This window comes from Diuraphis noxia, unplaced genomic scaffold (genome assembly GCF_037042655.1).
Source record: "Diuraphis noxia isolate RWA-SAM2 unplaced genomic scaffold, SU_Dnox_SAM2 contig0002, whole genome shotgun sequence".
Classification (NCBI taxonomy): domain Eukaryota; kingdom Metazoa; phylum Arthropoda; class Insecta; order Hemiptera; family Aphididae; genus Diuraphis; species Diuraphis noxia.
The window spans coordinates 51,586,420-51,613,573 of NW_028301712.1; the positions used below are offsets into that span (position 1 = coordinate 51,586,420).

Below are 27,154 nucleotides of genomic sequence, written 5' to 3' on the forward strand. Positions count from 1 at the left end.
AGAGTAACTCTGTTAAGTTTTTATGCCTAAACCATTGAATCGATTTTGATGAAATTTAGTACAAAAATATATTAGGCCATGATAAAGGACATATAGGATACCTTTTTTAGCCTTTAGTATCAATATTAGGATTAGTTTTAGTGGTCTAAACGGGTCTAAGGCGTAACAGACAGACAGAGTTACTAAATAATCTTATAAATAAAAGTACACTACTGTTTAGCGCGCTCGCTCGAAGATTAAATGTTTGATGTTTAAACTTATATATACGCGTTGCTATGAAATGACGTGTGTTGTATTTACGGGATTTTTTGTTTTTGTTGATGTTCGGTAAAATACAGTATTTTTTCCAGATTTTCCGGTTTTTTCGGTTGATATTTTATTTCGATATGTTTCGTAAACGCAAATCTAATCTAGATCGTAGTTCTAGCAAGGCTCACGCGGCCAAAGTTGCTAGAAGACAACAATCTGATGAACTGCGTCGACTTTTAGATACTGACAGTCATCATGCATATCTTAGAACCGTGGAGAACTCATTCTAGTTTTAGTCTTTAGATGTGAACGTCACGTGGTCCCAAAGATCAGCAGCAAATTAAACTCATCTGAAGTGTCGATTTTTCAAAAAATATTTAAAGGGGGTTCCAGGATACCATGTTTTAAAGAGTGATATTTAGGCAAATCATATCACACGTACATTTGAACTGTGTCATTGCGTGAGTACTGAGTAGTAATTTAAGCACGGTTTAAGATTAATTTATCAAAATTTTGACCATAATTTGAAAACAAAGTAGTTTATGTCATACATTTTAGTAATTGCTGGTTGAAAATTAAATTTATAATTTCTACACCCAAGAGTTGATTATAAATAATGTACCCAACTGTATATCAAGAGTAGGTCATGCTCATGTTGTACTCAAATAATGGCCAGCACTAAAATTTTATAATTTTTATCAGCCCAGGAAGATGTATCTCCACCTCCACAACTCCTATAACCAGTCGATGATGGTTAATTTAAAGAAAAAATTTAACAAAATAATATTCTTATAGAAATTATAATTTTGAAATCATTAATTCTATATTTATATTTACATTTTTTTTTAACAAACCGTTATTTCACCAATTAGTGAAACGACGCATTGTATAATATAACTGATGTTTTTATAACATAAAGAATTTCAATTTAATGTTTAATATCAATTTCGATTTTAATTTGTTGGCGCCTTGGCGGTGGTGACTTAGAAGCATTTACGGTGAACAATGCCTGGGCCGGATTCGTCGTATTCTTGTTTGGAGATCCACATCTGTTGGAAGGTTGACAGAGAAGCCAAGATGGAACCACCGATCCATACGGAGTATTTACGTTCTGGCGGAGCAATGATCTTGATCTTGATCGTGCTTGGGGCTAAGGCGGTGATTTCCTTTTGCATTCTGTCTGCAATACCTGGGTACATGGTGGTACCTCCGGAGAGTACAGTGTTACCGTATAGGTCCTTTCTGATGTCAACGTCACACTTCATGATCGAGTTGTATACGGTTTCATGGATACCACAAGATTCCATTCCCAAAAATGAAGGTTGGAACAAAGACTCTGGGCAACGGAAGCGTTCGTTTCCAATGGTGATTACCTGTCCGTCAGGTAATTCGTATGATTTCTCCAAGGAGGTGGAAGCAGCGGCTGTGGCCATTTCCTGTTCGAAGTCCAAAGCGACATAGCATAATTTTTCCTTTATGTCACGGACGATTTCACGCTCAGCTGCAATCATGAAAATTCATTAGAGATAACGATAAGTATGATTTATGGATATGAACATCGATAAGATACATACCAGTAGTGGTGAAACTGTAACCCCTCTCGGTCAAGATCTTCATTAAGTAATCTGTCAAGTCACGACCAGCTAAGTCCAAACGGAGGATAGCATGAGGCAATGCATAACCTTCATAGATGGGGACAGTGTGTGAGACACCGTCACCTGAGTCCAAAACGATACCAGTAGTGCGACCGGAAGCATACAGAGATAATACAGCTTGAATGGCAACATACATGGCAGGTGCGTTGAAGGTTTCAAACATAATTTGAGTCATCTTTTCACGGTTAGCTTTTGGGTTCAACGGGGCTTCAGTCAACAGGATTGGGTGCTCTTCTGGGGCAACACGAAGTTCATTGTAGAAAGTGTGGTGCCAAATTTTCTCCATATCATCCCAGTTAGTGATGATTCCGTGTTCAATTGGGTATTTTAAAGTAAGAATACCACGTTTGCTTTGAGCTTCATCTCCTACGTAGCTGTCCTTTTGTCCCATGCCGACCATGACACCCTAATAATGAGCATAAATCCAATGGTAAGAAATTGAAACGTACCAAATTAATAAAAAAATAACGACGATTTCCTCAATAATATTTTATATTAACAACCAATTCAGATCAAAGTGAATAAAATAAGATGAAAAATTTTGTTTGGGATATTTTTGGTGTTTGTGCATATTATAGTCATAAAAATGCTTGTTTCGAATATTATAAATAATATAATTATTTGATAATATTGTTAACTTTTTTCAAAACGATAGATATATTTGAAAAATTATTATGACTTGTTTTAGCGCTTACAAATATTGAACAAATTAAGATTTTTATAAATAACCTTTGTGAATATAAACATAGTACATTTATTTAAAAAAAATGTTTTATGGCTTATTGATATCGATATCGATATGATATACTATATAGTAAATTAAAGTAAAGGCTTGCTAATTATAAAAGACATTTCTAAATTTGTTATGGTATAAACATTAATTCAAAGAGTTTTTCTATTCAGTTTAAAGTAACAAGCAATGATATTTCTTTTACGTACAAACATATGCTATAATTTTTAACAATCTAGAACAAATGATGGATGCAGCCATTTGGGCGCGAGTCCTTGAGACGTGGTCGTTTAGGCACGGGTACATTTGGTGGCCACGAAAAAACTTAAATAATACATTTTTTTTTCAGGTATAGGGGAAATTATATTACGATCATTATTAACATTATGGAATTGTATGGGTGTTAACCATATCATTTATGTTTTATCACATCCAAATGTACCTGCACTCAAACGGGGGCGTCCATTTGTCCCTGTTCAGAGTTTTACTTAGACCGATATTATGAAACAAATAAATAAATGTTCGTAATTTTTAATATTTAATTTTTCGACAATGCCTAATTAATATAATTATAAAATAATACTTTTTTAAGTGAATAATTTTTAGGTTTTATGGCTGAAATAAAAATAAATTATTGTACCTAATTATTTAATAAAGAAAAAATTTAATTTCATATATTTAAAACTATTTTGTTTAATGCTCATAACAAATGTTTAAATGTTAAAAAGCTAATTCATGGCAGGTAAGTAACATTTTGAACAAGTCCTGAACAGTGAAGTCGAAAAAGTGGTTTGTTTGAAATCTGATGTATATAAAATAAATCATAGTTATAAAAGATGTATAAATAAAAATATATAACTATTATATATTTAAATATTAGTACAAATTATATTGGCTCCCAGGCTCCCACCTCCCATACACAATGTCCGTAATTACTTCATGCTTATTTTAACTACGTCTAATATGCAATGAGTTATATGACAAGTTCGCCCTAGTAGACAGTATTCTATCTTAAGATCCAGCGTAAAGAAGTCCGATGGAATAAAAATCAGTTAAAATTTATATTTATATTACACACCGAATGCACAGTAAAAATAAAATAAAAGTTAAAAATATTACATAAAATGACGGCATTACACACTAATATGTCTCTAAATATTACTTTATATTTAACATATTATTCAAAATTGAATTCAAAATAAAATATTTATCCTTAGCCTGCTTTAATCTTGGCTATGTCCCAATAATATTTTCAATTTGAGTTAAAACTTAAAAACTCTTCAATTCAACTTAGACTTCAGCGTTTTAAATTTCGCCTAATGTTTATTGTTTGGACTGTTTATTGAAGCCTGATATTTTTTTAAATTTTTTTGTTTATTTTTTTATTGTTTGCCCCGTGCTACTTAGTAAAATCTTTACACTAATTTAGGGAATTACCATCCATATTGTTGGAAGACTATATTCTAGCAAATGTGTGAAGCGATTGTTCCACGAATTACATTCATTATTAGTTTTTATGTTCATTATTTATAGCGGCTTCAAGGACATTCCACTTTTTTTTCAGGGATTAGTTTTTCTTAAATTTATATTCATAACGGCACCAACTCTCTTATAAGACTCATTTAAACATTTTGAAGTAGTTTAATAATTCAATTACTTCAGAAATATTTGTTTGTTATAAAAACTATATTCTTTCGTAAAACCGTTCTAGGAGAAGAAATGCCAGACCTCAGACCATCAACTAAATTTCTGGAAAAGATGATAAAAGCATATTTTTATCGTAAACTATTACTAAGCTTATGTTGAATCGGTACGAGAATCTACCGTACGTAATTTTATAGATAGGTAATCGCAAAAAAAATCCTCTAAGCAAATATACTATTCAAGTTTTTAAATATTATAAAAGACAGTACCTAGGTATAAATATTAAAATACGTAAATAAAAATTGCACTTTAACTGAAATAATGTACCTAAAAAATTATTTTGACAAAAATACCAAATGGCGCGGTCGTACGCTCAGCTGCGGAAACGTACATACGGGCCGGTGTTGCTTATAACCAGATGGGTGACCACCCGGGTTTTTAGCAATAAATCCTTGCCACGCATACATTACGTGTCCAAACCAACTGTTTCTCCCTAAAAATAGCTAATAGCCATAGTTTCCGGGCTAATGATCAATAAAAAAATAAAATAAAATACCAACTTTAATTACGATGTAATACTGATCAATGAGTTCTTCTCGCAATCGTTTATCAAAAACATCTCACAATATGGAAACTTATAGGAAAAATTAAAAACGATTTATGCCGATGAAGTTAATTTAGCATTAAATACTTTTTAGATGAACCCGGAGAAAGAAATACGAAGGAGGAAATAATATCATTGGGATGATGTTTGGAATGGCTGTTTTCAGTTTAGATCTTAGATTTGTTTAATTAACATATATTATTATACATAGCTGTGGTTTTAGGTTTAGGTATTGTTTATACTAACTTGATGACGTGGTCTGCCTACGATGGATGGAAAGACGGCTCGGGGTGCGTCATCACCGGCAAAACCGGCCTTGCACATACCGGAGCCGTTGTCGACAACCAAAGATGCTACATCATCGTCACACATTTTGCTGAGTTGAGTTTTTGAAGCTAAAAAAACACAATTAACAATAATATTATGTACAGGATTGGAAACGGGTAAATACACTGTGAATAATAATAGACATCAGTACATCACCCAGACTATAAAACATCTCAGTATAGGTATATTGTTTTAACTTTTATGAGTGATGTGAGTGTAATACACTGCATATACCATGTATTTAAAGCAATAAAATATAATGAAATCAAAACAACTATCAAAAACTGTAACAGTGATTTTAAAAACGTTTGGGTAGCTATCGTTACAACGTGGGGAAAATACACCTTAAATGCTCCGATTATATTTACTTATAGAAATTATATGAGTCAGTAAAGGGTATCACTTATAAAAAGACGATATGGAAAATAAAAATATTTGACTTTAAAACTGAAAATACGAAACACTACACGTTTGTTTTGTTTTTATTAACTTAAAAAAAATAACATTCAATATTTGAAGTAACAAGTAAATTAAGTATACCTAATATATTGATAAAAAATAATAAACGGACTTTGCGTTTCCGCGTGATTGTATACAGTATAATTATAATATAATATAGTATAACATGGAAATTTACGTAATTATCTCATTTTAACAACGTTGTACAATCATTTGTATGACTATTATAATTCCGAAATCGTATGTGCTGGTAAAATATATAAAAAATGCTATTCTACTCACCGATTTACGACAAAAACTATTGCTCTGTGGCTGACGATGGGAATATGCGCAACTGCTGTTTGGTACAGGCCGTTTTATAAGCAGACCAAATCCAAAAATATAATAGTTTGAGTATAATAACACTAATAACTTATATAGTAATATCGGTAGCGTCTCGTAGATTCTGGAAGTGGTGGGTGATTATAAATTATTTAAATATTTTGGCATAGTAAATATAAAATTGTCTACCAATCTATAATTATAATGCAGATTTATAAACTCAACAAGCTTCTAACTATAGTCATATAGGTATATATATACGATATTATGTATTGAGTATAAATTGTTAAGGAGGTAAAGACTAAAAATATAGTAATTAATAATCATCAAAATAACAACAATTAATACAATAAATAACATTAGAATGACTAAAATAAAAAAAGTTGGTTTGAAATTTAGATCTCTTTTTCATGACCTATATTTTATTATTAAATATTTAAATACTATACTTATAGCCATTTAGATGTACAGTATATCCTACCTACTATTCTTATACTTATAAAATTGTATGTGTAATATGTGTTGTAGTGTTATATTATTAATTATATTATAATATTTATCTCCTAATTTATCTAAAAAATATAAGTATACAATATATAAATACCAAATGGCTAATATATTAATATATACATAACTACAAATTGTTAATAATTGATTATTAAAAAATATGCTTAATTATTATTTCATTGGTATAACAATATTGTATTCAGATATTCTTATTATTTATGGATTTTTATGGATTATTCGGGTGCAAAATTCTGAAATGGTCAAATGTTTAATAATAAGTTAATATTAAACAAGTGTCAGAAAATAAACACAGTATATTATGTGGTAGATGGTAGTGCGGCTGTATTATTAGCACAGTTCCCCTTTCTTTTATTTTTATAATAATGGTGTCCGACGGGTGATAGCCATATATGGACATAATTTTCAATTATTTAAATCCGTTTCATTATTCACAAACGCAACGTTACTTACGTAACTTCATTGTCTAAAAGTAAATGTTAACATTTATCATAAATACTATAGTTATAATCAACGACAATATCTACAATATAGGTACTTCATAATATACCAATGATTAAAATATAATTAGACATTTATCAATATGGTTCGATTGCAAATTGTAAATTTATACTAGATTTTATTGAACTAGGTATTTAACTATTTTTTTTTTATAAATAATATATCTAAATAATAATTACACAATCAAATTCTTGAAATCAGGATACATACCTAAACTTTGATCCAATTTGAACGAATGGCTTTTCAATAACCTATTTTAATATTTAGTATTTACACACCTGGCCCTGAGCAGTAACTAGTTAATAAATTAGAAGTTAAATCATAAGCTTTTTTGTTTGAATACTTTTATCTTAACCAGTTTAAAAAAAAAAATTGAATATAAGAAAATAATTAGTTATTTTATTTTATGAATAATTGTAACTTAACTAATTTACGAATTTTTATATTATAAACTGTTTGTAATGTTTGTATGTAAAATTACATATTATACTCTAAAAAAATACCGTAAATAGATGAAATTTTAGACTGAATATTTATATTAGCAATTTCTACACACAATAATATATAATAATTATCAAAAAATCTTGAATCGTTTAGTTTTTTATAAGTATCATATGAAATTTTCGATTTCTGTAAGTTTTTTTTTTAAACTTATGTCGATAAAAAAATTTTCATTCTGTCAAAAACTTGAAACATAATACAAGATTCCTCATAAGTGGTTGTAATTGATAATTTAAAAAAATTGAACATAAATCCACAGTCTTTTTAAATGGGCGTCTAAATATTTCCGAGTTTCGAAAAAACCGTGAACATTTGCAAATTATTTGAGTTGAATATTCATTCTTTTTATATCTAAGAATTGAAAATTGAATACAAGATTTCTTATAAGTTAGGTTTCTCAGAAAATCGAATTAAATTTTTACAAGCGTTTCAGCGTTTGGAGTTCATATTTTTACAACATTGGATATTCACTTGTTTTTCCAAGGAGTGATTTAAACTGATTTTCTTATTTTGTTGTAATTCAAAAACAAATAACCGTAGATACTTGAAACTTCTATCATTTTATTTAATCATTTGCTATACTTGATCTCTCATTTCAGCCAACTATACGTTACTGAGTCTAAATATTTTGAAAATTGAATTATCAATTCGTTTACACGGTGAGTTGGTGAACAATGTAATAAGTCTCTATTTTGAATTGTAATAATATCTATCATAAAATGATTAAACTCGTTTTTTAAATTTTTAAATATGTAATTTCATTAAATTTGTGTATTTTTGATACATTTTGATGTGTAGGTAAAACCAACGTATGGTATCATTTGCAAGGCTGGGCAAGTTAATGATTTTTTTTAACTCAGTTAAGTTAAGTTAAATTAAAATCTAAATCAAGTTAATTGTTAAAAGTTAATTCAAAATGTTTCATCAATTGAATTAAGTTAAGAGTTAACCAAAATTTAATATTAACTTTTTAACTCAAGTTAAGTTAAAAAAGTTTCTTGTTTGCTTATAGATAAAATTAAAATAATCGGTACCTAAAAATTTTCATGTTATTAGACCAAAGAACTATTACTATTTTTATGTGTGCAAAAGCTAACAGTACACATTTTGTTAGCATATACTTATAACCTTATAAAATGTGTACCTACCAGCAATTTATATTCCTACAATAGTTCACAAAATTAAATTAAATTAACTTAACTTGTTTAAATGTAAAATTAACTCAAGTTAATTAAAAGTTAATTCAAAAGCTCCTAAAGTTATTAATTAAGTTAGTAAACATAAAAAAAAAACTTATTATGTTAAAAAGTTAAATTAACTTAACTTTAACTTATTAACGCGTTAATGCCCAGCCTTGATCATTTGTATTTTATAACATATTTTCAAAACTTGATAACCAAGTATGTAATTCAAAATTGTTACGGTGTGAGCACCATATATATGCGTATAAATTATTATCGCCAAAACTTGGCCTTATCTATATCTTTATTTTTGTTATATTGTGTCCACGGTTTTTTCGCCACTTGATGTCAGGCCATATTATATCGGGCATAGGTACAGTCTCAAGTCTCAACACTAAAATATATTATACTATTATATAAAAATCATTAAATAAAATCTAGTCTTCAAGTTTTTGTTTTAGTTAACTTATTCTAGTAAAAACAAAAATTGTAGGTAATTTTTAATAACAATCTTGCAAATTGGAGAATTGTTGTGTCTTGATAAATTTAATTAAAATTATAACTTTTTAAATCCTTATAAAAATATTGTAACATGTATTTTCGATAACTTTTAATTTTTGTAAGAAAAACTTATTAACATTAATACTTACAAATAAGAATTTATTAAGGTTCCAATTATTTTTTTTTAAGTCGGTACTTTGATCTTTGGGGGGTCAAAAGTAAAAAATTCTTAATACTTTTCTAAATAATCGAGAAAAACAAACTAAAAATTAAGAGAAAAACGGGAAATTTTACGCACACTCATTTTTCGACAAAATCGATTTTGGTTTTTGATGAAACTTAAAAACAAATGACCGTAGATACATGAAATTTTCACCGAATGTTTATATAAGTATATTTTATTCATCATGCAATTTTCAAAAAATGTTGACTTAGTTGAACTATTCATAGGCATTTGAAATTGTCGATCATTATTAGTTATTTTTTAATTAATACCGATAAAAATGTATTTGTTAAGCAGAAAAGCTTGAAAATTTAATACAAGGCTCTTAACATATTGTTACAATAGCAGTTGAAAAATTTTTTATAAGCATTCAAAGTTAGAATTTTCACAAAATACGTAAAAATCACGAAAATTCACAAAATATTTTAAGCTAGAAATTCATGAAAAATTTTCTTTTGAAATCTAAGATTTGAAAATTTATTACAAGATTCCTTAAAAGTTTTTCAATCTTTATCACAAATAAAGAGCAACTGGAAATTCAAATTAAATTTTTATGAGCATTTTAAATTTAAATTTTTACAACATTGGATTTTCACTTTTAGCGATTTCTTTATATTGGTGTAGTAACTCTAAAACAAATGACCGCAGATACTTGAAATTTTGACTGAATGTTTATATAGGCATTTTCTATATTTGATTAAATTTTCAAAATATTTAGATTTGTTTTGAGCTGTTTACTGACATTTTAATTTTTCAACTTTTTTAGTTTTTTTTTTCTATAAATATCGATAAAAATTTATGTGTTCTGTAGAAAACCTTGAAAATTTAATAAAAGGATTCTAACACATTGTAACAATAGCAGTTAAAAAATATTAAAAATACATACGCACAATTTTTTTTATAAGCATTTAAAGTTCAAATTTTGATTAAATACGTAAAAATTACGGCAATGTTCAAATTATCTTAGATAGAAATTCATAAAAGTTTTTCTTTTTAATTCTAAGATTTGAAAATTTAATACAAGGCTCCTAGCATATATTTACAATAGCAGTTGAAAAATAAAAAAAATACATAATCACAATTGTTTTTTATAAGCATTCAAATTTTGAATTTTGACAACATATTATGTAAAAATCACGAAAATTCGTAAATTATTTTATGCTAGAAATTCATAAAAAATTTTCCTTTTATATCTAAGATTTGAAAATTTAATACATGGTTCCTATCATATTTTTACAATAGCATTTGAAAAGTAAAAGAAATATATAGTCACAAATTTTTTTTTACAAGCATTCAAAGTTTGAATTTTAGACAACATACGTAAAAATCACGAAAATTCATAAATTATTTTATGCAGATATTCATTAAAAATTTTCCTTTTATATCTTAGAATTTAAAATTTTATATAAGGCTCCAAACATATTTTTACAATAGCAGGTGAAAAATAAAAGAAATATTTTAGCACAATTTTTTTTACAAGCATTCAAAGTTTGATTTTGACAACATGTTTAAAAATCACGAAAATCACTAAAATTCGCAAATTATTTTAAACTAGAAATTCATTAAAAATTTTCTTTTTAAATCTAATATTTGAAAATTTTTAATAATCTATAATATATTTTTGACAGATAAACCGTCTTTGCTCGATTCAAAAAGAATCGTTTTTTGTATACAATGATATAATATCATAGGATTCAAATTTAATTCCATCCATTACAGTAACCCACTTGTAACCTACTGTACAGCAGAGCGACATCCACGACTTACCCGCCTTTTTTTTTTGGAATGGGTGATTTTACTCAAAGTTCACTTGCAACAGAAAAAATGATTCCGAGGAAATGCGTTTTGTCTATGTTGACTGTTGAGCTTGGGCCAATTAGGGAATACAAATAATTCGCTGAAATCCCACAGTCTATGATTAAAATCATTAAAAATAGCATTATATACAGTGAAACCTCCCTTAACTGTCACCTCCAAATAGCGGAAATTTTTTCATAAACGGGGAAATTTTCACTATTTTACACAGGAAAACCCCTAAAAATCAAACAGTATCTAAATAACGGACACTGATGATATGGCAACTTCATTTTGATTTTGAAAAATCGTAAATAATTTATCGTAAATATTGAATAATCGTGGAATGTTTTAATAAATATCTATCTATCTCTATTATAGTTTTAAGTTTATGTTATCTGTCCATTATCAAGGCGATAAGAACATTTTTCTAGTTTATGTTATGTGAAGTATCCTACTTCCTAGTTCCTACTCGTATTTAGTTGTGTAATGTGTAAATATGTTAATGTGTTTGTGATTCCATTACGCACCAACGTATTCATATAAACGTAGTATTGTCTCCAACTAGTTGAATTAGAAAATTCCTTGTTACACAAATTTAATATGCATCAAGGTCTAAACAAGCTAATAAGTAACTGATTTTCTAAATATTTTCTAAATATATAATTATTAATTTATCCAAGTTAATTTTGAGAAATTAACTCCCCCCCCTCTCTGAATAGAGGACACCTCTAAATAACGGGAAAAATTATGGCGATCGAGAGGGTCCGGTATTTAGACTTTCCATTTTAGGTTTTCAGACTGTATATAGTAATACCTATAACCAGTATAACCACTAAGGTGGATTCGTGGAATGATCAATCCATCTCGATAACCACATATAACCACAGATATTCTGTGGTATAATGTGTTATCAGTTTTGGTAAGTTTTCTATTCTATTATCACTTTTATCACTGAGACACTGACTAAAATGTCGTACGCTCGTACGATAATCAATGTAATCACAGTTCCGAAGGTCGACCGTCGACAGCGGACAGAACATATTACTACAACACATACACTATACTAAGTTGCAAGATATTGTGCAAATATTGTACATGTACAATAATTTTATGTTTTGTCGTAAGTCTATAGTTAAATAGACAAATATTTTAAATAATTCATTATTTAAGTTTTATAGAAATCATTTTCTTTACGATAAACGACCAAATCTTTTCAGGTTAATGGCATTCAGTCGTGCATGGTACCACATCAAACGTAATTTTGTATCCGTAACATTTCCGATTATTTCGTTTTCTGCAATCTACGCTGATTACAATCGGACATTAAATTGGAAAAAAATACAAAACCAAAAAGTTTAAAGTAAGACATTACAGTTCAGGTCATTAGCTATTTATTAATTAATAATTACCTATTTTTTTTTCTTATATTGTAAATTACTTTGCTGTGAAAAATACCTGTAACTAATGTAAAGACAATTTATGACATTCAAATAGGAACTTTTCTGTTTTTGGACTCTGTTCTTTTTCCAATTTTTTTTTTTTGTTGGTTTAAACAAGTAGTTAAGCAAAGTGGAAACAATGGTGAGGTCAGACTTGCGGTTGTACTTAGTTTTAAAGTTATAGCTGATTGCAATTTATAGTATCTTCATTTAATACACTTGGCATGACCTTTCCTTGGACAACTAAAATCAAAAATACACTCAAATTTCTATGTAAAACCACCTTGGTCGGGTCTCAGATTTCAAATACTATAACTTCAATATTGAGTCAAAATCCTGACTTCACAATAACTTTCATCAGGAGTGTCAGGTTAAATAAAAATTATCTTCAAATTTAATTATCAATTGTCAAATAAAAATTGGACATATTAATATCGGTACTTGTGCGTTATCGCGTCACATATGCATTATCGCGACTACCTCATATTATGGGTTATTGCGAGGCCGTTTTATATGCAATTCTATTTTTTCCAAACTCGTTACAATCGCACTTATCGCAATTTTTATAGACTAGCTGGGTAACTTTTAGGACACTTAGACATTTAATTCTACATGCTTATATCAAATATATTTTTATAATTAAATGCTGAATAATTAACCAACTATTTATTTATGCTTAAGAGAATGCCATACCCATATGTATTGTCTTTGTCTTACAAACGTTAACATAACAAAAAATGTTTTTCGCAAGATAGCTTAACTCCCTCTGTATTTATAGAAGAATTACTAAAATTCAACAACACATAGAGAAGACTTTATTTGTGCTACAGTGCTTTTAATTTTCTGATAGCGGTAACTATTCATTTTAATAATTAAATAAAAAATAACAAAAAGATTAGTTCTTAAATTGGTAATTTTAATTGTATTTATGTTATCAACAAAATAAAGACGCTCTAGGCCAGTTTAGCTCCGATAAAATTCTTTCCTATGTGTTAGGTATGCAGTTTCAGTTATTGCACTATAAATAAAAATCGAGTACAGTTGCTCTGGATAAAATAGTTTTTGCCATGTTGTATGTTTGTATGACACAGACAACACATTTGTTTTTTTTAGTCTGCTGTACGTGCAATATAGCAAATTTATGTTTAGCAGAACCAACCCTATGTTGTTACTTTCAATATTAGCGTGATTTCATCTATATTAGTATTTTTCCTATATTGGATTTTTTATAACATTTTAACTTATGTAAATTGATATGCATTATAATTGTAAAAATTGTAAAAAAAAAAAGTCAGGAATTATGAAGTAGTGTTGCATAGACACTCCCATCAATCAAGCCGTCTAGCTTTGTAATCTAATCGCCGTATTAAATGTATAAATTTAATACAGATTGTAAATATTTTTGTTTTTTTTTATATAAAAATTTTTTTTATTAATTTATACACTCATAACCAGGGCTCGTAAGTTCATGCATATGCATATCAATCTTGTTAAGTTGTATTTAATTCTAGATGACATAAAAATCCATTTCAAGGTACCACAACTAAATATGTGAAGTCTTATTTTGCATGTTTTTGCTTATTTAGAGGTTTTTTGTCTATCGGGCATATTTCTATTTTATCGGCCATATTATATACAATTTTGATATTCCTAATCTATATTATTATGTCAATATGCATTTTTTATAGAAAAATTATGAAAAAATCAACATTTATCAAAAAAAAAAATGCGATTGGTTTATAATTTTTTATTTTATTTGTGACATAAAAAAATTAAATATTACCATAAAAAATTAATGAATAATTCATGTTGTTTCAAAAATTGTTTATGATTTTTTTTAGTAAGCAATTTTGTGCATACAACTTGATATTTGGGACCTAAAAATACTTATTTTGCCAATTTTGAGTGCATAAATGCATGCTTATTTAGGTATTTTTTAGTGCATGAAACAAGCCCTGCTTATAATTTGCTCAACAATTTAAGTATCATAAAATAGTAAACATAGACATATAGATAATGTTCTTTGTTCTTATCTTGAGGTATCTTAAGGACAAATTTACCCCAATATAAAAAGTAATAACTATGGTTTGGTTCTTCTTAATGTAGGTTTTCTATATTGCGGGTGGGTTAGATAGAAAAAACAAATAATGAGCTGATATGTTCTTAATTGTATTTATTTAATTTAGAAACTGTCTCCATTAATACATAAAACAAGAAAAAATTTTATTTTATTATTATAATGTACAATATTATACAACTATTTTTTTTTTCTCAGAAATATCGCAATATGGCTGGTAGACATGCATTATTTGGATTAACCTGGGACTATTTCGCATTGGCTATCACAGTAACAGCTGGTGCCTTATTTGGCAAATTTTTAGATGACAAAGAAACAGAAAGAATGTCACTTTTTAGAGATAGAAGTGCTTTATATGGAGGAATGGTTAAGAAAGGAGAAAAACCTTCTTGGCCATAAGTTTGTCTTATTTAAGATGGTACAATTAGTTTCAATTCATTGTAATAATTTTTTAACAATATTATTTAAAATCTTATAATAAATTAAATTATGTTAGTTATTTATTTTTTGTGTATCATAGCTTTATAGAATAAATATATTCAGTTTGATTAATTCATCATATACTTTTTCAAAATGTAATCTAGTATTTTATTAATTTTGCTTGTTAATAAAAAAAAAAAAAACAATAAATTGATGAAAAAACTATGTATCACCTACAATTATATTAGATGTGTAGTTTATTGAAACCCTTACAAATTAATTTTATAATAATATACAGTCTTGTTAAGAACACTTTTCAAATGTATTCAGAAAACATACCTAAATATTTGGTATCATTTGTATTTAAAATATGTATTCAAATACTTCCTTTTAATAGAATTTGAATTTAAATACAAGTACTTCTTAAAAGTATTCAAAATACTTAAACAAAAGTATTTAATTACTTAATATAAATGCATACTTAATTAAATCTCTATACAACAACTAATACTATATAACTGAGAAAGAAAATTTTATATTTTAGATACATTTAAAAAATTTGAAATAATAGCACGATTAAAAAACCTAAAATTTGACTAGTTATAGATCTAATACAGAACAATTATCTAATATTATATAATAATAGTCATTATTGTGGAAGACGACAAAATAGAAAATTACCAACCACCAACCAATTGATTTTTGATTGGGATTACATCAAGCCCTCTCATACTTAGATAAAATCTTAAAATTTATTTGTATCTATAAAATTTTAATTTCCATACAAAATACCTAGATATTACACTTTACTCTTTAGATACATAGGCACTTATTATATATTTTATTCAATGATTATTTCATTGTAAGTAAAGTTTAAGGAACCTATTATCTATGGTTAACGTCCTCACTAAATCTGATGAAATATCAAGCTTTGTTTTCAAAAGACAATTTAAGTACCAATAAAATATATATGTAAAATAGCTTACAGAATGGAGAATTATGGTTTTTTACTGTCTTAGTGGTGCTCTCAATATACATATATATTTTTGAATAACACAATCAAATAATATAATAAACTGTGCAATACAGACAACATTGTAGGACTACACTAGTTTCACAAAAATTACAATTTATATTTTTATTTAAACTCAACATGTTCATACAATATATATTATATAATTTTTTTAAGATACAATTTATAGGACAGCACATGTGAAAATAAAAATACACACTGCAAGTATTGAGCACCTGATGTTTTAATACAATAGGTATTGTAATATATATATTATTTAATGTCTAGGGTATACAAAGTAATAATAAATTATAATATGAAATTATATCTTTTATATAATTATATAAAACAACTGTGCATCCTAAAAGATTAATCATACATATTGTTTGGAATATAATTTAATATAACAATTGTTTACAAGTAACTTGAATGGTGTAAATATTATTATTTTTTATAATTAAAACGGCACAAGTTCAATACAATATTATTGAATTACTGTTACGAGTGTGATTTAGTTTGAATTTAATTTTGCACACTAAAAAATCTTACTTTTCATTATATTACTAAGATAATCAAATAAATAATTATGTTCAAAGTTCACATAGCATTTTTTTTTTTTTTGTACAAAATTAAAGTTATTTTATTTATACAAGTAATTATATTTAAGTAGACAGCAAACAGGAAGACAAAACAAATATGTGTTAATATTTTATATTGCTATTATAATCGGAGCCATGAGAGTGGCTGGTGTTATTTTAGTGAGTGGTGACCATTGATGGTCCTAGTTTACAAGGGGTTCAGTTGGGTACTAAAAACTTTGTAATTTATAAAGGCACATGCTTTAAAAACTACAATGTGCATCAGATAAACATGTTAAGAACTTATGGCTATGGATGGAGCAAGGGTTGTAGTCATGGGCGTCTCCAAACAATTTTCTAAGGGGGGGGGGGGGGGGGCAAAATGAATTTTAAAAATAAATGAAAATTTTTTTATACATTTTAATTATAGTAAATTATTAAGTTTCGTAATTTTACAATTATGAATTAAATCATTACAATTAGGTAGGTATTATTACTACAATTAAAACATTAAAAACATTATTATACCAGAAATTTACCAATTGCTGTGGAAATAACATTATTCCAGGGGGGGGGGGGGCAAGTGCCATGGTTGTAGTATAATGTTAATCATGACATTGATTACTTTTTGTAGCCATCACTAACTATTATAATTATAGTAATTGTTATTCTTGTTGTGTATTATATAATTTCTAAAAGTATTAACTATCATTAAATAATCTTAGCTTTGTATAAAATAATGGTAAAGTATTGTATTCTAATTATTTTTACTCTATTATCATTGTTATTATTTTTATTAAAACCATTTATGGAAGTAATAAAAATATTACCCAAATCCTAATCCTTATAATACAATAAACTTAATAGAGTTTTAAAAGCAACATATTTAATACTTAACAAATTATATCATATGGAAGTTATTACAATTTTACTAATAGAAAAAAAAAATTGAAATATTTATAAAATAATATATAATAAATATAATAATAATTAAAATAAAAAAAATGTAAATAAAGTTAATGTACATAATTATAGATGGTATAATAATAAATTTTTTGGGATGATAATATGGTATATGAAATTTCAAAATTGTATCTCTATATTTTAATCAAATAAGTTTCATTAACTTTTACAATGTTTTACTACCTAATTAAACAAATTATACGTAAACCCATCACAGCCAAATAAAGCAATTTTTCATACAACCATTGTTTACATAAAATAAACTCAGTATCCACACTGAAATTATGTTACACATTATTAATTTAATTTATAACATGAAACTTTACACACACTTGGATACATGCATTTTTTAACTGAGGAAAAAACAACAAAAGTTTATCAGGTGTAAACAGTGAAATCTTTAGTAATGTTCAAATAAAATTAGTTAACAAATATTTGTTAGTGCATGATATTACAGAATATTAGAACTTTAAACTTATTCTTAAAATATTTTCAATGGTGTAAATGTGTTATGTAAATATTATTTTATCAGAGCTTGGTTATTGGATATATACTTAAATCATTTTGTGACAAATAGTGACACAAAAAATGTAACTAATACATAAATGAAAAAACACTTGAAATCTAAACATTTTGAGAAGTATGAATAATAAAACTTTTTAACAAATTGGTAGTTTTAAAAAAGGAATAATATATTTCATATTTATTAAATAAAATGATTTCAAATTTCAACATAAAAATGTAATCAAAAAATATATTTTAACAATAGCGAATTTAAGAATAAAAATGGCACTAAAATTGTAGCTATGAGATCAGTATTATTACTGAACTACAAGATGTAAGTATGTCTTTTTATAAGTGTATTATATAAATTTATTACATACAATTTTAGTTTAACTCATAATGACCAAAAGTAATATTAGATATTACAAAATAAATAATACATATATATTACAAAGCATTGAAATTTGATACTTAACTATTATTTTTTGTACAACAGTCTGTTGACTTTCTAATTATTTACATTTTTGCAAATACATTAGGTTTACCTAGTCAATGCATATTAAATAAAAATTTAATTCTTTTACGAAAATCAATAAAACATAAAATGGCAAATGATTATAAAACAATATTATTTATTACATATTTATATTCTCCTCCAGAAATGTATTAAGAATGTTGGTTAACTATTTAAATATTCTTAAATGAACTTATTTATTGAAATTGGCAAATACAGCCCAAATTACGTCATTAGTAGAACCTTTCATTGATTCAACTTCTAAATCCATGTCTGATAATTCTCGTAATCTTCTAGTGGCTAATTCGTAATCTTCATCATTTAGTGGAGAAAATGCACTTTCCAGTACATCTGATGCTTGAGCCAACAATAATAAAGCCAATAGACGTTTATCCATTCTATGTGGATCATTAATCCATCGAGACAATACAGCATCTTGTACCTAATATTTTACAACAGAAAAAAATCATAATAAATTAATAATTAATATATTAATTAATTAATTTTAGCAACAATTTTTATGTAAATTTTAAATACATAAAAACAATGTAATACTGAATCAACTACCTTTTTAACTAGCCTAACTTTAGCTTCATTATCTGTTAATGGATGCGTAGTCATATCAAATAAAAGGAAGTTTTGTTTTTCAGTGGTAAGAACACCTTTTTCTACTAAGTTTTTTGCTAATCTTTCTCTCACATTTTTCAGTTGATATTTGATTTTCAAAGGATTCCATGTTTCACCTGTAAATCAAAATCAAAAGTATTATCAAAATTCTTATACTAGTTATAAATGCTGATTTATTTATAAAAACTTATATAACATAACATACCGCTCAAATATTCAATCCAACTTTGTATTGTTTCAGGAGGATTGGTCTCTTTGATATGTTTCAGAGCTTCATCTAACAGAACATCACCTGTAGGTGTCTCATTTTTTATAATTACTTTCCTCATTTGTAAACTTTTTCTTCTCATGCCTGCTTTTTCTAATTCAATTCTTTGACGAAGTGCGAGTTCAACAAGTATACATCCACGTAAGCCAGATGAAATTGAATCATTCCAAAATGATGTATATCCCTACAAAATAATGATTAAAGTGAATAAACTTTTGTAAATATGTAATAATAAATTAAATAATTTAAATAATAATTTGTTATAGGTCTTCAATGGAAATGACATGCTGGAATATCTATAAGTACTCTAATGTTAATATGCTTATATTTTTAACTTTTAAATGTGTAAAATTTAAATATAATAATTTTCCCCTGTATCATAAATTTCAGTTTATAATAGTACATTATCGTGCATATGTACGACTGTCAATTATCACAATCATTAGAATTGTTGTGAAGTACTCTTGCTACAGTTAATAGAATGCCCAGTGGGAGGTTAAAGATAATTATTATATCTATAACTAATACTTAAGAAATATCATATTATTACTCATATTTAAAATGATTATTCATATAAAACTAATTTTGAAGAATAAAAAATTATTGGTTTAAAACTTCAATGATAACACTTGACGAATACTTGACAATTCTTAAGTTTAAAAATCTAGGATATGTATTATGTATACATTTAAAAATATTTAAAAATTATTATCTTTAACCATCTATACAATAAAATTATTGTTTTAGATTTGTATAGCAAATATTCCTGACAAAATGTTAACAATTACCTATGGATAATAATAATAATAATAAAATATTAATAATTCCGTTAACCTAGCAATTAAAATTTTAACGAAGTCTAAAAGTATAAAATTAAGTCCTAAAAATTAAAACGATTATAAGGTTAAGTCATTATTTTCCAAGTTGAACTTTTTTTTTTTTAACTAGAATTTATACAATCTATATTAAAAAAAAAAAAGGAAAATAAGTATAATGAATGTTCACTTTAAGTGCAGTGGCTTGAGTGACTTGAGAGAAGAACCAACCAGTGAAGGTATTTATTTAGTTTATAAGGACATAGGGCCGTTGTATCTTGAGTCTTCTGGAAGTGTTTCCGGGGAAGGAGATTGATGGTAAATCTTTACATGAGGGTTAGCGTGATTTTGAAGACAATTTATAAATTTGGAGTAGTACAACTTGGTTGTTTCCGTGACTTTAGGAATGTGAAGTTCTGTGTGAAGAGTATGATTTGAAACATAAGGCGGAGCATTAGTTACGACTTATGAGTCTGAGGATTTTTGATTGGAACACTAAAATTTTTCTTGTATTTGATATTTTGGCAGTGCCCCAGAGCTGTATATAGTACAGCTAGATGAGTTTTAAAAAGAGATTATAGATGTGAGTTTTGGTTTTGAGGACTTGCCGGGAATGGATTCCGAGTGAATAGAGACGCTGGTTTAATTTTAATTTTGTTGTATAAATGTGATTAGCCCATGTTAGGCGTTTGTCAAAGGTTAGTACAAGATATTTGGCTGTGACGGAGTTTGGGATAGGCATATTGTTTATATGTACTGAAAGAGGTTGACTGTGGCGGAAAAGCAAAGGTAGTGTGTATAGATTTGTTTTCATTTTGACATGTCAGTGGAGTACTAGTGTGATAAGTTGTTCAAATGGTTTTTAAGGGGTGTTGAAACTTAGTCAAGATCACTGTGGGTGGTCTAGATTGCTTTGTCATTGGCATATTCAGCAATTTGAGTGTTTGGATTGGTGGGTTGGTCTGCTGAGTATATATTGTATAGAGCAACGTTTCTAAAACCTTTATACTTGTGGAACCCTTTTTTGATGTCCACTTTTATTGTGTAATAATATATTTTTAGCCTTTTTTAGGATTTTTTGCAAATAAATAATAATATTAAGTAAAAGTAATATAATATTTAAATGATACTAAAAAAGTTTACTGTAATTGAAATTATTATTATATTTAATAAATTATTATTTTTTTTTATATTTGACGAATATTTTTATGATATAATGTACTCGTAGTAAAAGTGTAATGTGTTTTTATACTATTATCCCCCCCCCCCGGTAGATCACCTGCTAAACAAATGCCAAAAAAAGGTAATATGAAGGAGGTAGGAATGATTTTAATTTTAAAAAAAACCCGGAGCGCCAAAACTTGTAAAAGGCTTGTGCGACATCAAGAAATACTACCGAGGTGTAAAGTTTCTTTTCAAGAGAATAGGCAATGGTATTGACTAGACGGTATATTTGGTGAATGGTTGAGTGATGTTCTCTAAATGCAAATTGTGTGTTAAGAATTAATTTTATTTCATTGATGATTGGGTAGATTTAGTTTAATATTAATTTTTCTAGAAGTTTTGAAAAGAAAGGTAGTAGGCTAATAAGCCTGTACGAGAAGGGGATCTATAGGTTTGTTTGGTTTAGGGAAAAGAATATTGTGGCGAGTTTCCATTGAATCGGAAAGCATGAGATTTGGAGAATACCGATAAATATATGAGTAAATTGTATTATAGCTATATAGGGAAGTCTGCAGGCTATTTTGGTACTTATCAAATTATGTCTGGGATATTTACCTAGTGGAAATTTATGTATAAATGATTTAATACCGTTTGTAGTGAATTGCTTGGGAGGAAGTGTCATTGGGAGTGGGCTATCTAGGAAATTGTGTATTTTATTTTCCTTAGAAGGAGAGGTGAGGTAATTTGGGTTAAAAACTTTGAAAAGGTGTTGTCTGTGTGCTTCAGATTTTTCAGTATCATTTATTGCCAGGCTGTCATCTGATTTTTTTTGTTGGAAATGATATTGATTTAATTTTTAAGATTCTTCTAGTGGTTTTCCACAGAGAACCATCTTTTTCAGATAGGAGGCTGGTTTGTTTGGTGAAGTCTTCTGAACGTTGTTTTGACATTTGTCTTTTAAGTAATGTGCATAAGTTATTATAGATTGTTTTATCGGTAGGGTATTTGGTACTTAGCCAGGTTGCTCTGGCATGACAGATTTTTTTGATTGGAATTATGAGTTTTTGGTTTGTAACCATGCTGTGTTTTGTTTTAATGAAGCTTTTTTTTTTGTTTTTTTTTTTTATTAAGAAAGACTATTTAGAATCTGTACACAGTAATTACAATAAGCAAATAAGATAAAAATAGAATAAAGTAGCATGAATGACGTGATGAGGAAGAACCCAATGGTAACACCTCCTTTGCTAATTTAATAGGTCTCTACACCATTTTCGCTTTAGTCTGCGTGGTGGGTTTTTTGGGAGGGTGAGGAGGACATGTTTGATATTAAAGTATTGTGATGAGTGCTTAAATTTTTGTGGAAATATTTATACATTGTTTTGGCTAGTTCAGTGGTAGTTAATATTTTTAGGTCATTGTGTAAGGTAGAGTTTGAAACGTACCAGGGGGCTGTTAATGAAGCTAAATGTTGAACTGATTCATCTAGTTCTAATGGGGATTTTAAACTAATTTTAAGGTTAATTTTGTTAGATAGTGTCAATTGGAATTTTTCCCAGTTAACTATTCCATTGATTATTGATGGATTCATTAATCTTTTAAGAGGAGTGGTATTGAGGGTAAGAAGTATGGGGGAATGGTCCGAATGGTGTTTTGATAGGTTATCTGAGTTGATATTAAATCGGTTTGGTATTTTAGAAACAAATATAATATCAAGGATGTCTGGTCGCTTTCGTGGTGATGTTAGCCAATATGTGGGGTTTTATGGGAAGATGATTTTGTAATTTTTGGCAATAATAACTTGTCTACTTTAAACTACTTGAACTTAGTAAAAATATTACCATACTATTTTATATATTTTACTAGAAGGATTTTTTTTTTTATTATAAGTTAATTTAATATAAATATTAAACATTGGTGTTGAATAACGAATTATTGAAATATTTAAACATAGTGTACATCAATATTTAACATTGCCAACCAATTTATTTTAAATAATGCTACATAACATAACGCTAATAATGCTAAAAATAACTTAACAAGTATTATTCAACATATATTTATTTTGTATTTCATAAATAATGAAAATATATTTATTCAACTATTTTTTCAGTTCAATAAATCTCAAACGCCAACCAGTAACGTGCCATATTTTTATATATAAGAGTTTTAAATAATACAATTTTTTTAAATATTTGTATTTAGAATTTTTTTTGTGTATATTAATAAATAAGTAACACACTTTTAATAAATGAATAAATTTTTTTTTGCATATTTTTCCTTTTTTTGCTCTTATAACTTCCGAACCTTAGTCATAAGTTATTGGACATAATAAATAATTTTTTTTTTTAATAAACCTATTTCCACAAGTCATTGTAATAATATTATTTAAGTAAATTGTTTTAATTATTGGATTACTGCCTACCAACTTACACTAACATAATAACATATATTCAAATACATAAGCACATTTAATTATCTTATTTCTATTAGGTAGGTACAATTTTTTGGTAAGGTAAAATAATTATTAGTGATACACCTAATACTTATACATTTCAATTTTATTCTGAAAATAAGTAATCAAATAAAAAAAAAAATTTATTTTCAGAATATATGTTCAAATACATTTGTCTTAAGAGGATGTTAAACCCGCATTTGTTGTTTCTGTCTTACAAGTGCATAACATAACAAATTTTATGCTCAGCAGATCACATTTAGCTCTGTTAGATTCAAATTTAAAGTGAATTGACCTCTCATAAAAATTTTAACTCACGGAGCTTAACGTGATCTGCTGAGTGTAAAATTTGGTATGTTACGCACTTGTAAGATGGAGACAACACGTGCGGGTATCCTCTTAAGTATCTAGAACTGTATTAAAGTTTAAACAGTATTAATCTACCTAAATAAGTTATATTCAAACGCTGTACAGATTCTCTAAAGTAAAATAATCTCAAGATTAAGTACCTATTAAAAGTTTTAATATTTTATCTTAATTAACTTAATGATTTAATTATATTTTTAATGTTAATAATATAGAAGTAGTTATGATCATTTTACCAGTAAAATGTAGCACTTACATGCATTGTTATTATATAGGTAGTAGGTATATACAAAAATCATTCTGTATACCTAAAATGTTACTCGATATAGTTTTTATATAAAAATAAATTCACAATAATAACCAGTTCTTTAGACAATAAATTAACTGCATAAACTATAAAATAAAATAAATCAAGGATTTGGAAAATAAAAGAAGTCTATAGCTTAGGTTAGGTACTATAGATTTCTTTAAATTGAATAGCTATTTTAAATATTACTGTACTAAATATTTACGTTGTATGTACAATTTACATAATAGTTATAATGAATTTTATACTACCTACTAAATACTCAACAATTGCAACAGACATTATCTAAATTTAATGGTTTTTTTTTGTTTACATCATTTTAAGGAAGATAGCTCTAAAAATCACTCAGAATTATAATCATAGAAACATGAAACAATACACTTACTTTGATACTTTTAGTTTTAACTTTTAGCCAGGTATTAATATAAGTGCTTTAGATTTATGTAATGAGGATCACGAATTCTAATAGAAGTGAGCGTACACCTACAATATACTACATTGTCAATTGTCTAGCGGTTATACTCTAGCTGGGTATTCATATAAACATTTCAGACATATACACCTGACGGAGATCATGAATCTTAACATAAATGAATAAACACATATAATATACCTCTTTGTCTTTAAGACCAAGCAGCAGCACTTCTTCCATTAACGTGAGCCGTGTCTCTTTAGAGTCACCGTCGTCGATGTCTTCCTCGTAATCGAGTTTATCGGCCGCCGACTGGCCGTTCTCTTTGGAAACGCCGTCCGCACTGTCTCTGTTGACGTTGCGCCTTTGCACCAGACCGTCGGCGCGGCTCATCATCTTGGCAGGCCGTTTGTGGATACTCGCCAATCGTCACCCGAATATCGCAACGGAAACAGAATTTCCGGAAGAAACAAAAACAAATCCAATGGCCCGAAAAAATTACGTCGTCGTGAAAGAGTTACGCTCCTAGCGTTTTTACTTTTTGACGCGAATGCGAATTTTGAGAGGGCGAGAGCACACAATTATTGATAAGGCTTAGATTTTCTTGTTGACGTCTACACAATTGCAGTACCTAATGGCATATAAATAATAATAATAATAATAATAATAATAATATCGTACTGAGATATCACAATTCACGATAATATAATACTTTTTCACTCCCCTTTCCCCGCGTGCTAATACATAAACGTCCAAAACTGAAAACTTAAGTTGTAGGTATAATATTATTATTATAGACGGACGCACATAGACATATATATGTCTATGCGGACGCATAGAAAAGAGAACTGATTACGACAGACTGTTTCATAATAATATAATACGTATTTCTATGGACGGTTACTTGTTAGTACCAAATACTACACAATATAATATTATAGTACGTCGTTCTGGAGGTTCAAACGAGGTGATAACACATTACCATTGCGTGGAAGACATGTATAAAATGTATAAATTACAATTGCATTATCGTTATCGACGATATCGTATCGTATTATCGTGTTGTGATGATGACTTCGTAAAGTAAATCCTATTATTCCTAAGTTGAGAATTCAAGATTGCAGTAGGCCTTCGGTGTTCGGTGTGACTGTCACTGCGATACTCACAAAATAGCTATTATTATTATTTATTATTATGAGTTATTTCATCATAATTTAATATTTATTGTAGAATATTGATGGTTTGCGATCGAGCATTCGCCACAAGCGCGGCATAGAATGAAATTATTAATTTAATCTCACATGTGATTATGAATAAACGGGTATCCATTAAATATTTCGGCTGTAAGGGCTATAATTTTTATATTATAATTATAGATTGATAATTAGCAATTCGGGTGTCGTATACGTCCATTTGATAAACACAACTTCACATGGGCGCATCTAGGGTAAAATTTATGGGAGTGCTAAAATCTAAAGCACAATACGAGAACCCCCCCCCCTTGTTTTAAAATCAGAAGTGTTACTGTCACCGATAATGTAAAAAATCGGTACAGACAATTTGGGAGTGCTAATGTTGATTTTGGGAGTGCTAAGCACTCCCAAGCCCCCCCCTAGTGGCGCCCATGCAACTTCAGTCTTGAGTCTACAGACATTTCTACGAGTATAATAGTACAAAAATACAGATACCACTTTCAACTTTTAGTAACATATTATATTTGAAATCATTTCTATATGTCATAAAAATAACATAACTTTACCTTCACAAGATACTAATGTAAAAACTAAAAAGAAAGAAAGAAATTAATTCCGAAGTACTTAGAATAATAAAATGCGCTAGAAGAGTCACTTACATGGCTACATCTAAAATAGATTTAAAAATCAAATTGTATTATACAGTTGTTGATTTATTTTTATTTTTATTAGCTCTTAGTATAAAACTATAATAGCTCGACAATTATATGAATTGTTGATTATATTTAGGTAGCAATTAAAAATTGATTTTTTAACGATTTTAAA

At 27.7% G+C, this 27,154-nt stretch overlaps 3 protein-coding genes across 5 annotated transcripts; 1 reads left to right on the top strand and 2 right to left on the bottom strand.

The window, feature by feature from the left end:
* Positions 1-1,033: 1,033 nt before the first annotated feature.
* On the bottom strand, positions 1,034-6,091 carry LOC107163415 (actin-87E-like). The gene is made up of 4 exons (XM_015510836.2): positions 5,951-6,091; positions 5,129-5,277; positions 1,824-2,310; positions 1,034-1,750 (listed from the first exon to the last, which is right to left on the bottom strand). The coding sequence occupies exons 2-4, from the start codon at positions 5,252-5,254 to the stop codon at positions 1,233-1,235; spliced, it is 1,131 nt and encodes a 376-aa protein (XP_015366322.1). The 5' UTR covers positions 5,255-5,277; positions 5,951-6,091; the 3' UTR covers positions 1,034-1,232.
* A 6,132-nt stretch (positions 6,092-12,223) lies between these two features.
* Positions 12,224-15,398, top strand: ND-MNLL (NADH dehydrogenase (ubiquinone) MNLL subunit). Of its 2 annotated transcripts, XM_015510834.2 has the most exons (3): positions 12,224-12,338; positions 12,436-12,578; positions 14,933-15,398. In XM_015510834.2, the coding sequence occupies exon 3, from the start codon at positions 14,945-14,947 to the stop codon at positions 15,131-15,133; it is 189 nt and encodes a 62-aa protein (XP_015366320.1). In that variant the 5' UTR covers positions 12,224-12,338; positions 12,436-12,578; positions 14,933-14,944; the 3' UTR covers positions 15,134-15,398. The 2 variants fall into 2 exon arrangements, with proteins under 2 accessions (XP_015366320.1, XP_015366321.1); XM_015510835.2 differs by lacking the exon at positions 12,224-12,338 and having other exon boundaries at positions 12,345-12,578.
* A 3,425-nt stretch (positions 15,399-18,823) lies between these two features.
* Positions 18,824-26,240, bottom strand: sau (Golgi phosphoprotein 3 homolog sauron). Of its 2 annotated transcripts, XM_015510843.2 has the most exons (5): positions 25,849-26,240; positions 25,338-25,767; positions 19,558-19,804; positions 19,293-19,468; positions 18,824-19,167 (listed from the first exon to the last, which is right to left on the bottom strand). In XM_015510843.2, exons 2-5 carry the CDS (start codon positions 25,530-25,532, stop codon positions 18,919-18,921), a joined length of 867 nt encoding a protein of 288 aa, XP_015366329.1. In that variant the 5' UTR covers positions 25,533-25,767; positions 25,849-26,240; the 3' UTR covers positions 18,824-18,918. The 2 variants fall into 2 exon arrangements, with proteins under 2 accessions (XP_015366329.1, XP_015366330.1); XM_015510844.2 differs by having other exon boundaries at positions 25,338-26,240.
* Between the last annotated feature and the right edge of the window lie 914 nt (positions 26,241-27,154).